We start from the raw sequence: 13,432 nt of genomic DNA, 5'->3' as shown, positions 1-13,432 counted from the left end.
GCTTAACAATCGCGACTGTTGTAGGATTTATACCTACAGCCAGTTAATTTGTCAATCCAATGGACGGATGAAGGCCTTGATACTTTTCAGGCCGTGAGGACTGTTTGACCGTACTTCACCGTGCCGGTCAATATGGGTTTGTAAAGGTGAGGGGGGGGGGGGTGAAAACAAGAATGGATTTTGTTTTCACAGCCCTGTACGAGCCCCACACCTCTTTGTTGTGCAGTGGTCACCCATCCAATCACTATCCAGGCACAAAAAACCCTGCTTAGCTTTTGAGATATTCCTGGTCATTCAGTCATAGGAATTGTAGGAGACCTATCACTTGAGCAATCCACATTGCATGTAAAGGGAAACACTACCTTTTCTCAGGGGCGGCCTTGCATCACAATTATTTGCATTCCCCCCCCCCCCCCCCAAAAAAGGTCGTATCGTAATTTTGTTTATGTAGAACACCATGTCACCGTGATTGTGGTAGCGTACGCCGGCAACAGTGTTCGATGCTCAGCTTCATCTTAAACAATGTCAGGGTGACTGCACTTACGAAATTACTTGTGTAGAAGATGGAGAAAAAAAAGCATTAAAAAAAACCGGGCACCATAATTTAGCGAAATGAAGTAAATCCTGGCGCGTGTTTCAGCCCGCCCTGTTCGCTGGCAGGGAGCATCATGTTTCGCCCTCGTGCCGTTCGCCTCGCAGAGTCTCGCCCTTAAATCTCGCTGCGGCCCCTTCACCCGCATTGCGGAGAAATTCAATCAGAAGGGCCTCCTTGGCCTGGCATGCGCATCCCTTAATCGCCATGTGGATGTAACGCAATGGGTGTTCGTTCGAATGTAACCTGCAAATATCAGCTTTGTGTGTTCCACCACCAAGAGGACTTGCAACAGCGCTGTAGCATCGGGCTACAGGCCAGGCCTGTTGCCCCCCTCCCGCCCCACCCCCTCCCCCCGGCTGATGGCTCATGAGCAGGGGGCTCCCCCCCCACCTTTGTCCATCCAGAATTATTAGTGGGTACACTGCAGTTAGTCGATGGGCAGTTACTCTTCCACGCTGTCTCGTCAGTCTGCAAACTACGTACGTATGCATGTATGTATGTATGTTGAACTTCTTTCGCACCGTACGTAGCCAACCGTGCTAATCGGAGGCACTAAGACTACACACTCCCTGGAGGGGTTCCCTGGAGCTCCCTCGCGCGGAGTCCCTCCTGCCGGCGGTGGCGTCAAAAACGACACGGCTGATTTTTTGCGTCGGCATTCACGACCAACGTTACGATTCATACGTGGTCTCTTTTTGGGTTAGGTCGTCGTGTAAGTATGATGTGCAACGTTATTATACCACAACACTGCACCACCCAACACAGCCACCCAAGTACAGTTGTCACATGGGCAAATTCGCCAATGCATTTGTTTTTTTCAGTGAACTGGAGGAATGTTGAAAAGCAAGCAAACATTTTGTTGTAAATAGTAGCAAAATCTTGATTTCATTGGCTCTCTCCAGTGGTGGAGGATTATAGTAAAACAAAATTACGTTAAATTTTCACGATCAAACCAAAACTAAACTAATTATGAGTCAATGGGATGGCTGGTTGAAGAGGCAAATCATTATTGGGGCAAACATTATAAGAAATTAAGCGATGGCAATGCGAGCCTTTAACTCGCACACACAGCCGGCGAGAGCTTGAGCAGAATACACGATACGATAAAACAGATCAAGTTATTTATTCACTGTTTAACATTTGTTTAGAGTGAATTTTACATTCACCATGGTGTGCCCCCTCCTCAGTTTAAACACGACGACTATGTTGGGAACCAGCTGAAGGCACCGGACAGCCACGTTAACCTCGCACCATGTTTGGTTGATCATTTAATCGCCCCATGAAAGATGATGGGGCTGAGGGATGATGGGCTGAGTCTATCCCGGAATGGAATTTAAACCTTTCCTGATTGTCAGACCAGATCTTTGGCAAAGCACAACCAAGCCGTATATACGCATATGTAAAATTACATAATGCAACGTGCATTTTGCGTTGTTTTATCTCGTGAAAGTTTAATTCTCACGTCGTCTGTTCATTTTCCACTTCATTATTCCAGTAGCGATGCCATGCCAATAGAACAAAAAAACTGCTCAAATTCACCACCATTATCATCACCACCATCATCATCGTCGTCGTCGTCGTCGTCAGCAGCGGCAACAGCAGTCCTGATCAATCCACTACTGGACGAAGGCCTCCAAGTCTCGCACGGTTCTGCGGTGCCACAATCCGCCGAAGCACCTTGTGCACGAGTTGATTTCATCGCCCCATCTCCCTGGTGTGGACGTGCCCGTCCCTTAGTCCAAAATACATGGGGCTATTGGCGCGTATTCTGTAACGATGACGCCCTTAAATTCTGAGCTTCACCATGGTGGCGTTGAGAGCTTTTGCTCCCGTTTGCCTCGTTCTTGTGCTCGCCTTTGCTCTGTGCACGCTCTTGGCAATTGGCTGAGCTCTCTGGCAAATCGAGCCGAGTCATGGAATATGATCGCTTGAGCTTCGCGTGCGTGCATGTGTGGTGTGTGGATTGTACGAGTGTGTGAGCGGGGCAGTTGTGCGTGTGTCAGTGTGAGTGTGTCTTTGTGTGTATGGGGAGCGGTAGTGTAGCGGGTAGCGCGCTGCGCTACGAACCTGGCGACCCGAGTTCGATTCCCGCTCACGGCCAACACCCAGTGACGATTATCTGAACCGGTCCTGGGCCTCCCCTATGTCGACTCAGCCTCAAATGAGTACCTGGTGTGGTGTAGAAACATCACCACTAGGGAGACAAAGGCGGCCGGGCGTGGTGCTGGCCACCCAGTCTCTTGTGTACCGTGCCGGCCTTCATAGGTGCTCGCTAACAGCACTTGCCCCTAATAGTCTGTTATAGGCTATATGGGAGATATTTGTCTTTGTGTGAGCGTGTGTACATGTGTGTATGCGCGCGTGTGTGTGTTCATGTGTGCGCGCGCGCGTGTGTGTTCATGTGTGCGTGTGTGTGTGTATGTGTGCACGCATGCGTGTGTGTGCGTTTGAACGTGGCGCCTTCCACTCAGTGGGGGTTCATAGCCTAAAATGGCCTGGGGGGGGGGGCAAATAGAGCCCAGTTGGTTTATTTAGTTCGTCACCAGTGAATTGTTAATAAAAACAAACGTGTACATTCATACACTAAGACATTTTCCCAAAATTGAAAAAAAATCGTTACTTAAATGTCGCGAATGTGCAGTGACAGATTAGTTTTTTTGCTGGCACTGAGTGTTCGTAGGCTCATTGAGATTGTTGTGTGTTAGCGTTCTATTTCATCATCTCAACCAGCCACGTTGAATACACTGGTGGGTGAAGGCCTCCCAAAGCCGTCAAGCAGCTCTTGTGGTTGCGCCATGTGACAATCCACCGAACACCTTGCTTACGAGACGACTCCATCGCTCATTGTCCTTGGTTGCTGTTATTTCGGATGTGTGTCATGTAACAAATTCGTGAAATGGAACAATTTACCGGCCTTTATCGGCACTGTTGGACTAAGAGCCTCTTCATGCTGTGTCAGATCTGGGGGATTGTTTAACCGTGCTAAATCATCATGCTCGTCAGTTGCGGAATGGTGAAGCCCCAGGGCCTGTTCGAATATCACTCACCATTGATGTCAGCCGTAGCTGGATATCAAACTCAGGCGGCCGGGTCCGTAGCGCAGCGTGCGTAGCACTGCGCCACCGCTCACCTTAATGAACGACCGCATTGCTAATTGATATTTTTAATGAGCGAATATATTGTCTGCTGCAAATTGCTTTCTCCGTGACTTTCCCCTGATAAATTGGTGCAGTGCAGCGTAGGACATACATCAGTCAGCAGAACACTGCCTGGAATATATTTATTCATTTACTATTGCTCCAATACCATATGTTACGGCATCACTGTGGTTACAGCACTCGCCCTCACAAGTAGAAAGTTGCGAGTTCAATTCCTGCCCTGGGGGTCGACTGATACGATCATCCTTTTTGGGTTAAAAAACATTAGGTAGAGTGCCCACTTTGTGGGAAGTCAAATTGGTACTCATCTTTTGAATGTGGAATTTGAATCGCTGGCCGCCAATAGCAATAATAATTATTCCATTTTATATAAGCGTCATTCATGCAATTGCATCCCACAATGCTGCACATCAATTGATGCTCATTTGTGTGTGCGATAAGAGATCTGCAGTCCTTTATGTCGGTTTTATCACCATCCGTGAACAGAAGATGAGTTGACAAACACCACAAATAAACCCATCACAAGCCAAATTTGGGTTTTGTATTTAATTAGGTTAAGTTCCAGCACTGAAAATGCAATGCATATCAATGATATAATCATGCGATGAGCATGCTGCTCCGCACTCTGTGGACCAGAGGTCATTTGAAGTGATCTCAGAACTAAGTTTATGATATCCGCTTCAGGGGGCCATTCTCTAACACGAAGGGTTCCACAATCTCAGAACTAAGTCTGAGATATCCACTTCCAGGGGCCGGTCTGTAACACGAACGGTGTCACGATCTCAGAACTTAGTCTGTGGTATCCACTTCCGTGGGCCATTCTCTAACACGAAGGGTTTGACGATCTCAGAACTAAGTTTATGGTATCCACTTCTGTGGGCCGGTCTGTAACACGAAGGGTTCCACAATCTCAGAACTAAGTTTATGGTATCCACTTCTGTGGGCCAGTCTGTAACACGAAAGCTTCCACTGCACTTCAAGAGATCCGAATGGATTGTCTCTGTCTCTCATAACGTTAACAAGGCAGCACAATCGGGGTACGTACAGCCCTCTGTCATGGGCTTCACAGTTTCCTGCCAAACCTCCTCAATTAAATGCGGGTGCTTCTTTTTAACACCCCTCTATGTTTGTTGACGTTTTGTGTTTCAATTTTCATGCTTATGCAACCCAGGGCTATATTGGCTCACTTCAGGTCTGTGCTGAATTATTTACTTTTCCCCGCTGATTTTTTTGTGTAGCCGTTACCAAAATGTGTTCTTCAATACTTCCATCGATATTTGTAGTCGTGTATGCCAGATAAGCATCCTTCTCTTCAATATTGGCGTTCACCTTTTGTGATTATTAATTCTTGCCATTGTCTTAACCGTTCACTTATCCGACCTTTTCACTTGGCCGCCTATACCTCAGTCTCCAGCGAGTCGGATAGGCGACGTATTGTATTTTATAACATCTGTGGCATGCAAAATATTTTTTTATTTCATTGTTGGGTTCAACTGCGCTTAATATTTAACAACGATTCCTCAACCTCTGCAATATTTCACCAAATATCTCCGTTTGGAAACCACTTCCAGTTTTTCTTTGAACCGTTCTCTGCTTAACAAATTAAATCCACTCCTCGTAGTTTCGGATAGTGTATTTCCAAGGCTGTCAAATGCCAAAGTCTCGGACTCGCATTGACTCATAGCCACAGACTGCTCAGCGGTGGACTCGGTTTGAATAATTCGGCTCACGTTCGCTTAATACGTAACACGCACAAGAACCTTGCTATTCTTTGGCAATGTGATGGTTCATCATTCTCGTCATCGTCAGTCATTCTCTATCATCCACTGCTAGATGAAGGCGTCCCCATGTCGTCACCATCCCTCATGACCCGGTGCCGCTATAACCATCTGTCTCTCTGCTGCACCGTGAACTGATTTCAATGCTCCATCTCCGCAGAGATTGTCCTGTTGGATGCGTTCCCTCCTTGTGGGTGCCATTCCTTCCGCAGGCCATCGTCCCACTGAGCGATGTGTCTTGCCCAAGTCCATTAACTATTTGTTCATTGTCAATATGTCTCTCACTTGTTCTCTGATGGTGCAACGTGAATCCGTTTCCCTCACAGTTTTCTCGAAATGCCATGGCAACATAGAGTGCACGATTTTGAAAGCTATGGGAGGGTGTATATTTTACTTGCAGGTGTGTCACACTTTCGCTGACGTACGTGTAATTTTTGTTGCACCAAACCTTTGACAAATTTACCCTTATTCGAGTGAATCGTTGCCACATGTCGCGGAGAGCACATTGGGCTTGCAATACAGAGGCTTGCCGGATCAATCTCACACCTTTATACACCGAGTGGCGTGAAGGGGTACAAAATGGTTATTCCATCGGCTGGTCGCATGTCGGTACTCTCATCTCTTCCAAGACATCTGAGCAGCGAGAAGAGTCGGCCAAAACACACCTGAGAAGGCCTCTCCCGAGCTCCCTTCTCGCGGAGTGAGCGTTTTAAGGGCTGCACCTTAACCATGCCCTACGTAGGGCGCCTCTTCTGTGCGCGCAATGTGTGGCCATGTGCTGGTCTGTGTGCTTGTGCGTGCGCGTGAGCTTTTGAACTTCGGGAGCGGCAGTGTAGCGAGGGTCTGCGCGCTGCGCTACGTCACCTGAGTTCGATTCCCACTCATGGACAACACTGGTGACGATGATGTGAACCGGTCGACTCAGCCTCAAATTAGTACCTGGTGTGGTGTAGACATGAGACTAAGGTTGTCGGACGTGATGCTGGCCACCCACCCCCTCGTGTGGCGTGTCGGCCTTCACAGGTGATCGCTAACAGCACGTACCAATCAGCGCAATAAAGTCAGACCCAGTGGGTGATTATAGTCTTAATTTCCCATTAAGCATGAATTCAAATTCATTTTAATTGCATGTCCACACTTCTGGGCATTGGGATTCATGTTACATGTCCATCATATGGCTGACTTGACACTTAATCAGATTGCCACGCCACAAAGCGGAATTTTTAATTCAAAGCCAAAAACGAGCAGCGTTTCCACTGCCCTGCCACTTGTACTTTGTGTGCTGACCGTTTACACAAAAGACCGCTCTAACGTGAAGAAAAACCCCAAACTGGAATGAGTTCCTTTTTCTTTGATTCTTTTGGTAAAGTCACGTAGGTATAAAAATAGAACAAAGAATCACGACATTTCGATCGCAACACTAGCGGTCATCCTCAGGCAAATGCTGGATTATTTTTTCCGCCTGAGGACGACCGCTTGTGTTGCGATCGAAACGTCGTGATTTGTTGTTATTTTTTTTTTCTACCCACGTGACTTTACCGCAAGAACCAAAGAGAATGGATTCCTGCAGTCACGAAAGCTTCAAATCAAGATTGAGTTCCTTTTTATTTATCTCCCTGTATAAATACACAATTTGTAATGTTTACTGAATCTGCCTATTTATGTTGTTGAAGCGAAACGTGTTGTTCAGTTTGGTTCATTCTTCAGCTTTTATTGAGTCTCCTACGAAGATCTCCTGTGTAGCCCCCATACTACATCGTTATGACAAACACTGTTAGCGAGCTCCTATTAAGGCTGGCACAGCACTCGAGGTGATGGAGTGACCAGCACCTTCCTGCCTACCTTTGTCTTCCCTGTGTTGGTGTTTACATACTGTACCACCATTTAAGGCCCAGCAAACCTAGGGGAGACCCAGGACAGCTTCAGATAGCGTGTGCCACGTAATTTAATGTACATAAACATAAAAAGACGAAGATCCCCTGTGTAACCTATTAACCCTTGAGACTGCCGAGGCAAGTGCTGTTAGCAAGCATCTATTTATTTCACGAGTGTGTTGCCAGCACCGCACCCGGCCGCCTTTGTATGTTGCGGTGCTAAGGAAGATGATTTGCATGTATCGTGCACTTAAATGTCAAAGTGTCAGCAACTCAAAAGTGCCTCAAATCACATTTTAGCCCAACCATTGCGATGCTCTGCAGCAGAGTCTAGGCCAAAGCCCCCCCCTCCTACCTACGGGAAGCTGTCCCTGTGTGTCACAGAGCCTGCAAAGTGGGCACGAGTCCGCCAGTAGAGGGGCGATGCTCACGTTCGCACTTCACACTGGGCACTCGAGTGAGGCCCGAGCTGATCGAGGGAAGACCGGACGGACACAAAGCAGCTTGAGACAGCACTTGCTCGGCTCGATGGTCTTCACACGGGAAATACACTTCTGATTATGATTCTTAAGACGCAAGCATCGCGATTCTTGCACTCAAGTTTAAAATCTGAACATGCCACGATGGTTAAGATTAAATCGTTCCTGCTTAAAGCGAATCTACTTCGATAAAAGAAACAGATTCCTCTTAAACCTCCGAGATGAAATGTCAAGGCCTCGCTCTTCCTCCCTTGAAGAAACCTCGATCCGTTTTCCTCTTTTTCTTGTCCCCTCGCCTCGATCAGTTCTTGAAATGCTGCTGCGGTGTAATGGATAGCGCACCGGACTTGCAATACAAAGGTTGGCAGTGTGATTTGATCATTCACGGCAGGGTGGTTAGAACAATGGGCGAGTTCCCTATGAGCCAAACCTGCATCTGTGTCCACCCAGCTGTAAAAAAAAAAAATTCATCGATCAGCCGGTAGCGTGTGGTGGCGTAAAATATCGGTCTCCCACATCTGAGGTGTTGGTCAAAATCCCCTCTGGAGAGGTTCCTGAGAGCTCCCTATATGTATGAATGTTGAACGTTATCCTAAAATTGTATTAATATTGGTTCATCCTTAGGCGAGTAAGGGTGGGTGCCCCTTCCCCCACCCCTCCCCCCCCCAATTGGTGACAGACGGACGGATCTAATACGTAAAGTCTTTCAACCTGAGTTGGAAAGTGTTCATAATAATGCCGCTTACAGAGTGAACCCCCATTGAGTCCTGAGATTGCTTTAGGAGGGCTCCAGCATCGGGATGTTTGCCCAATTCCATTAGCGAGCGTTGGGCATGAGCGAGGAAACACGGAGAAAGCCCACCGCACACGCACGCAAGTCGACATGTATGTCGAGCTTCTTGCGCACGGTGCGTAGCCGACGGAGGTGCGGAGGGGGCTGGGAAGGACGACAAACTGAACGCCAAACGCAGTTCTTCTCCTGTCCAGCGGTGGGTCATCGCACGGCTGAAACTTCACCAACTCCTCCCTCGTTCTCTCGTTCCCCCCCCCCCCGCGCCGCAAACCCCCCACCCTTGATCGCCTGGCCCGCCCGCCACCTGCTGCACGCGCATCAGCAGGACAAGGGGGGCATGACGGAGGACGACAAGAGGAACTGCTGCGCCAAGGAGATCAAGGAGACGGAGGAGAAGTACGCGGCGACGCTCGAGAGCATCGAGAAGGTGCCGCTCGCTTGGTGGGGGGGAGGGGGGTTAGGGGGGGGGTGGGGGGTGTTCTTAGAGCCCCCCCTCACTCACACATTCACAACAAGTTGGGACCAGATCTGCTATCATCAACACACATGGCACAAGCTCCTGTGTGTGTGATCCAAATTCAGTTATTTCCAGGTAGTTTCTCTGCGCTGGAATACTCTGGCCAATGTGGTTTGCATAGCTAAAAACGCACACAATGTGGTTTGCATTGTGTGCGTTGTTAGCCATGTAAGGAGACCCGAGAACCTGGATGAAACTCACACAGAGCAGGGGGCGAAAACAAAAATAAAATAGCACCCCGAGTCAAGAGTTGAACTCATCCCCTACTTGCTCTGAGACGCAAGTGATAAAACTACGCCACATGTTCTGTATTTTATACGTACTTCTTTTGATCCTGTGAGGCTGCACGGACATACAGGTAGTCTCCGACTTACGATGGAGATGCGTTACGACGACCCCATCGTAAGTCGGGGACTACCTGTATTTTCTACAGCGTAGGATTCATTTCTAAAGTGCAGCTGATGACGGCGCCCGGTAAGCTTGCGTTTCTGACATTGTCCGTGTGTTGCTGCGTCGCTGTGTTCACAGAACTACATGGGCCCACTGCGGCTGACCCTCACCCAGCTGGAAATGGAAACAATATTCATGAACATCGAGGTATTGTTCACTTCGCTCACGATGGATCACATTCTGTCATCTCGTCGGTTAAAGGTCCTTTGATTGTCATGTCTGATGCTCTCAGAAGTTCAGATGATTCACCTTCATTAACCTTGTCGCCCCCGTTATGAATCTCGCACCTCTACGCCTCATTTATTTTAAGCCGCTGACAATTGACGCATTTCACGAGCATCAATTAGGGTGAAATATAATCTCCAAAATTGAATGAAGGCAGCCCCTTACCCCCCCCCCAGTCCTCTTAATGGTTGACTTAATTGCAACTTTAAATAAAACATGGGTACATCATTAATGACAGACATGCAGATGAATTGAAGTGTGGTTGTCATTTTGTTTTTACTGTATACCTTCACACACACACACACGAGTGCACTTAACACAGACGTTGCGTTTTGCCCAATTTACATTTTCTTAATCTAATCTGCCCATCCACCGACCGTGTGGTGTGCCCATTGCTACTGCTCGGCGAACAGAGGTGCCGCCGGGAGGGGCGGATTTCAACAAACTTTTCCATTGCTCCGACGACCGTGCCAGAAGATCGAACCCGCGGCGTCCGGCTTAGTCCGGCGAGTTTAACCATTGCGCCACGGCAGGTGCACGAAGCCGTATCGACTTGTGCCGGCGATGACATTCCCGTTGAATTAAAAGCCTCCTGCGGCGCGTCCCCGATTTTGCCGCCCCCGCAGGAGCTGCACAGAGTGCACCGCGCGTTCGTGGCCGAAATCCGCCAGTCGTACTCGCTGTCGGGGGGACGGAAATTCCACGAGCTCTTCCTCACCTTCAAGCCCAGGTACAACGACGACAATGACAATAATAACTACGATGATGATGATGATTGATAGAGCACCCTTTCCAACGGGGCATCTCAGAGCGCTTCACACGACGTCGCATCTCAACGGATTTCGCTGCACCTCCGATTAGCACGGTTGACTACGTACGGTGCGAAAGAAGTTTAACACGCATGCATATTCATGAAAGGGCACCTCCCAGGTGGCATCTGTCAATGTGTGGCATATGACGACTCAGAACTCGCTCCCCCCTACTGGCAGACTAATGTCTGCCAGTAGGGGGGAGCGATGATTGCTGATGTGTACAATCGCAATTGATTTATTTTCTGGAATTTATTTATTTATTTTGTGCTGCCACTTGTTCTGATGAGAACATCGATGTTACCCTAGAGCCGGGAACCCAACTGTGTTGTCCGGTGGGTCACAAAATATAAATGGTGGTGTGCTGGCGCAACCGCGGGAAATCATGTGTCACACGCACACGCGTCGCTACGCACACGCGTCACGTGTCACACGCGTCGTGTGTCACACGCACACGTGTCACACGTACACGTGTCATAACATCACATGTACACGTGTCATGACTTCACCTGACGCCGTGACGTCATTTAATCTGTACATATCACCACCGAACTGTAACCCTTCTCTGTGGTGTAGTCCTTCAAAGTGTTATTCAAAGTGAGCAAAATCAGAATGTTATTTTCCTGAATCAGCTCCAAGCAGGTCGAGCGAAACGTCGGACATCATGCTGAGCATATGAAAAAATCTGAATAGGTTTTACCCTTTTTGCCAATAAAACAGGTGTTAAGTTGTTCAAACATCAAATAGAAACCTTTTACAAGGAATCAGGTCTGCATTAACCAGAACAATACGTGGTACAACCCGAAAATACATCGGGAAAGCTACTTAGCTCAGCTTACTTTCATCTCCCCGATGTCATATCTCTTGTTTAAGGCTATTTCAACTCTTCTCTCTTGTTTTTTCTCTTTCATCTCATTATTTTTTTCATTTCTTATCTACGGCTCACTCATTTCTAGCGTTCGTTCGTCTTTCTTTGATCTCACTAAGCTGTCTCTCCCCATGTCCCTGTGAACTGCTCCCTCAGCGACAAATGAGCCATAGTTCGCTGGGCCACTGTGGGCCACCATGACACCACGATGGCGAGATGTTAACCACCTCGCCTGGTGTACAGCAGATCGTGGATTCGATCCCGACCCAGATGCCTGCTATATATTTGGAGTTTGCATGGATTTTGCTCCGGGGGGGTTACGGCTTTTCCCTTCACATTTATAAACATGCGTTCACGGTGTTTGGTCTGCTATACATTTCCACGTGCTGATAAGCCACTTCATTGGGTTGTCATTTGTGGTCAGGTCGCGTGTGAAAAAGAGCTATACAGCTCAGTGGGCCTTACCTGATGAAACGTCGTGAGAATGATTTTATTATGTTTTATTTTTATTATTTTATTATTTCCATTCTACGTGACTTTACCGAAAGAACCAAGAAGATGAATCCCTGCGGTCACGAAAGCTTTAAATCGAGAAATAAATGTTGTTTAGTTTAGATGTTTGAAAGACCCTGCCATCGAGTGGCGATGAGAGTGCTGGAGTATCTTGCATATTACCCAAGAGGGAATGATGAGGGACAGACTGCACAGTAGACAGCTGCCCAGTAGCAGCAGCGAAAGCACCACTCTTCCCTGTCTAATCTGCAATTCATCATTTCACAGATTTTGTTGACAATTACATTGCACTCCTTGCTGTCAGTGTCCGGGTTCAGAGATGACAAACATGTCACAGTGAAATTTACCGCCACGAAGGGCATCTCATTATATCGGAAATGGCCACCAGAAGATGCTGTCTGAGAGTCACTTAAAGAAGCACGTGTCATCCAACTCGGGCCATTACACCATCATATAAAATTAAGTCTGTGATAACCAAACGTGAATTTTCGTTTGGAGGTCTCCATTCGTTGTCATCTTCAAGCTACGATTCGTCCACTGCTGGATCATGTCAGCCCCAGACTGTTGCCATACGCCGCAGCCTTACGATGCAAAAGTCCATCTAGCTCCTACACACGAACTCATTCCATTGCCCCATTCTCACAGTCGACATCCCCTCGAGTGTGTTTTCCCTCCGTTGGCTGCCATTCTATCATTAGCCTTGACCACTGCCCCCATCCTACAATCGAGTGGCACGATCCGCCAAAGCCCACTGCTTCTTTAAACAGTCATTCCGAGGTCTCTAATTTGCATGTGTTTCTCGGAATCTGTGCATTTCTACTCCTGTCGCCTAAGCGCAATTTCAAGCGTGGACCCATGGTGCTGTATTATAAAACATGTTTGAAGTTGTGGGTTTAATGTGTGCGGTCACTGGTGACCGTGAACTCTCTGCACTTGGGAACTTGGATCCATCGTGGGTGCTTGCTAATATTTCAGAATCATAATCCCAGACTCATAATGGCCATGCTTCGACATGGCCATTATGAGCCTGTTGAAATGCAAAGTGGTGGATTGAGTGTTTAGGTTTTCACCTCTAGGAAACGTGAAATTAGCATATGAATTGGTTATGCAGAATATCAGCTTATTATCGGAGACCTTTTTTTTTGCGTCCACGAGTTCCTTGACAATTGTATTTTATTAGGCACTATCATAGCCTGCGAATGTGCACTGAATACAAACTTTATTATTTTTTTCATCCATATGCCATAGCGGTGCTTTGACACGCGGAACAAAAGCTGAAAAGTGCACAAAGAAGCATAGAGAGATGCTTGCTTGGGATTACATTCAGAGGCAGACTGACTCGCACGTTTATTTATCACGGAACAAACGCATGT

At 47.6% G+C, this 13,432-nt stretch overlaps 1 protein-coding gene across 3 annotated transcripts in view; it reads left to right on the top strand.

Moving 5' to 3' along the window:
* The window catches only part of LOC144733928 (guanine nucleotide exchange factor VAV2-like), a 235,553-nt gene that overhangs the window by 152,500 nt on the left and 69,621 nt on the right, over positions 1-13,432 (top strand). For 2 of the 3 annotated variants that reach the window (XM_078615948.1, XM_078615946.1), the window contains exons 6-8: positions 9,000-9,104; positions 9,723-9,791; positions 10,496-10,599. In XM_078615948.1, the coding sequence (XP_078472074.1) occupies positions 9,000-9,104; positions 9,723-9,791; positions 10,496-10,599 (278 nt within the window). The remainder of the gene's footprint in view (positions 1-8,999; positions 9,105-9,722; positions 9,792-10,495; positions 10,600-13,432) is intronic. The other variant, XM_078615947.1, reaches the window with a different exon arrangement.

This window comes from Lampetra planeri, chromosome 49 (genome assembly GCF_965212315.1).
Source record: "Lampetra planeri chromosome 49, kcLamPlan1.2.h2, whole genome shotgun sequence".
Taxonomy (NCBI): Eukaryota; Metazoa; Chordata; class Hyperoartia; order Petromyzontiformes; family Petromyzontidae; genus Lampetra; species Lampetra planeri.
The sequence above is the reverse complement of the archived record's forward strand: the minus strand, read 5'-3'. Positions and strand labels throughout refer to the sequence as shown.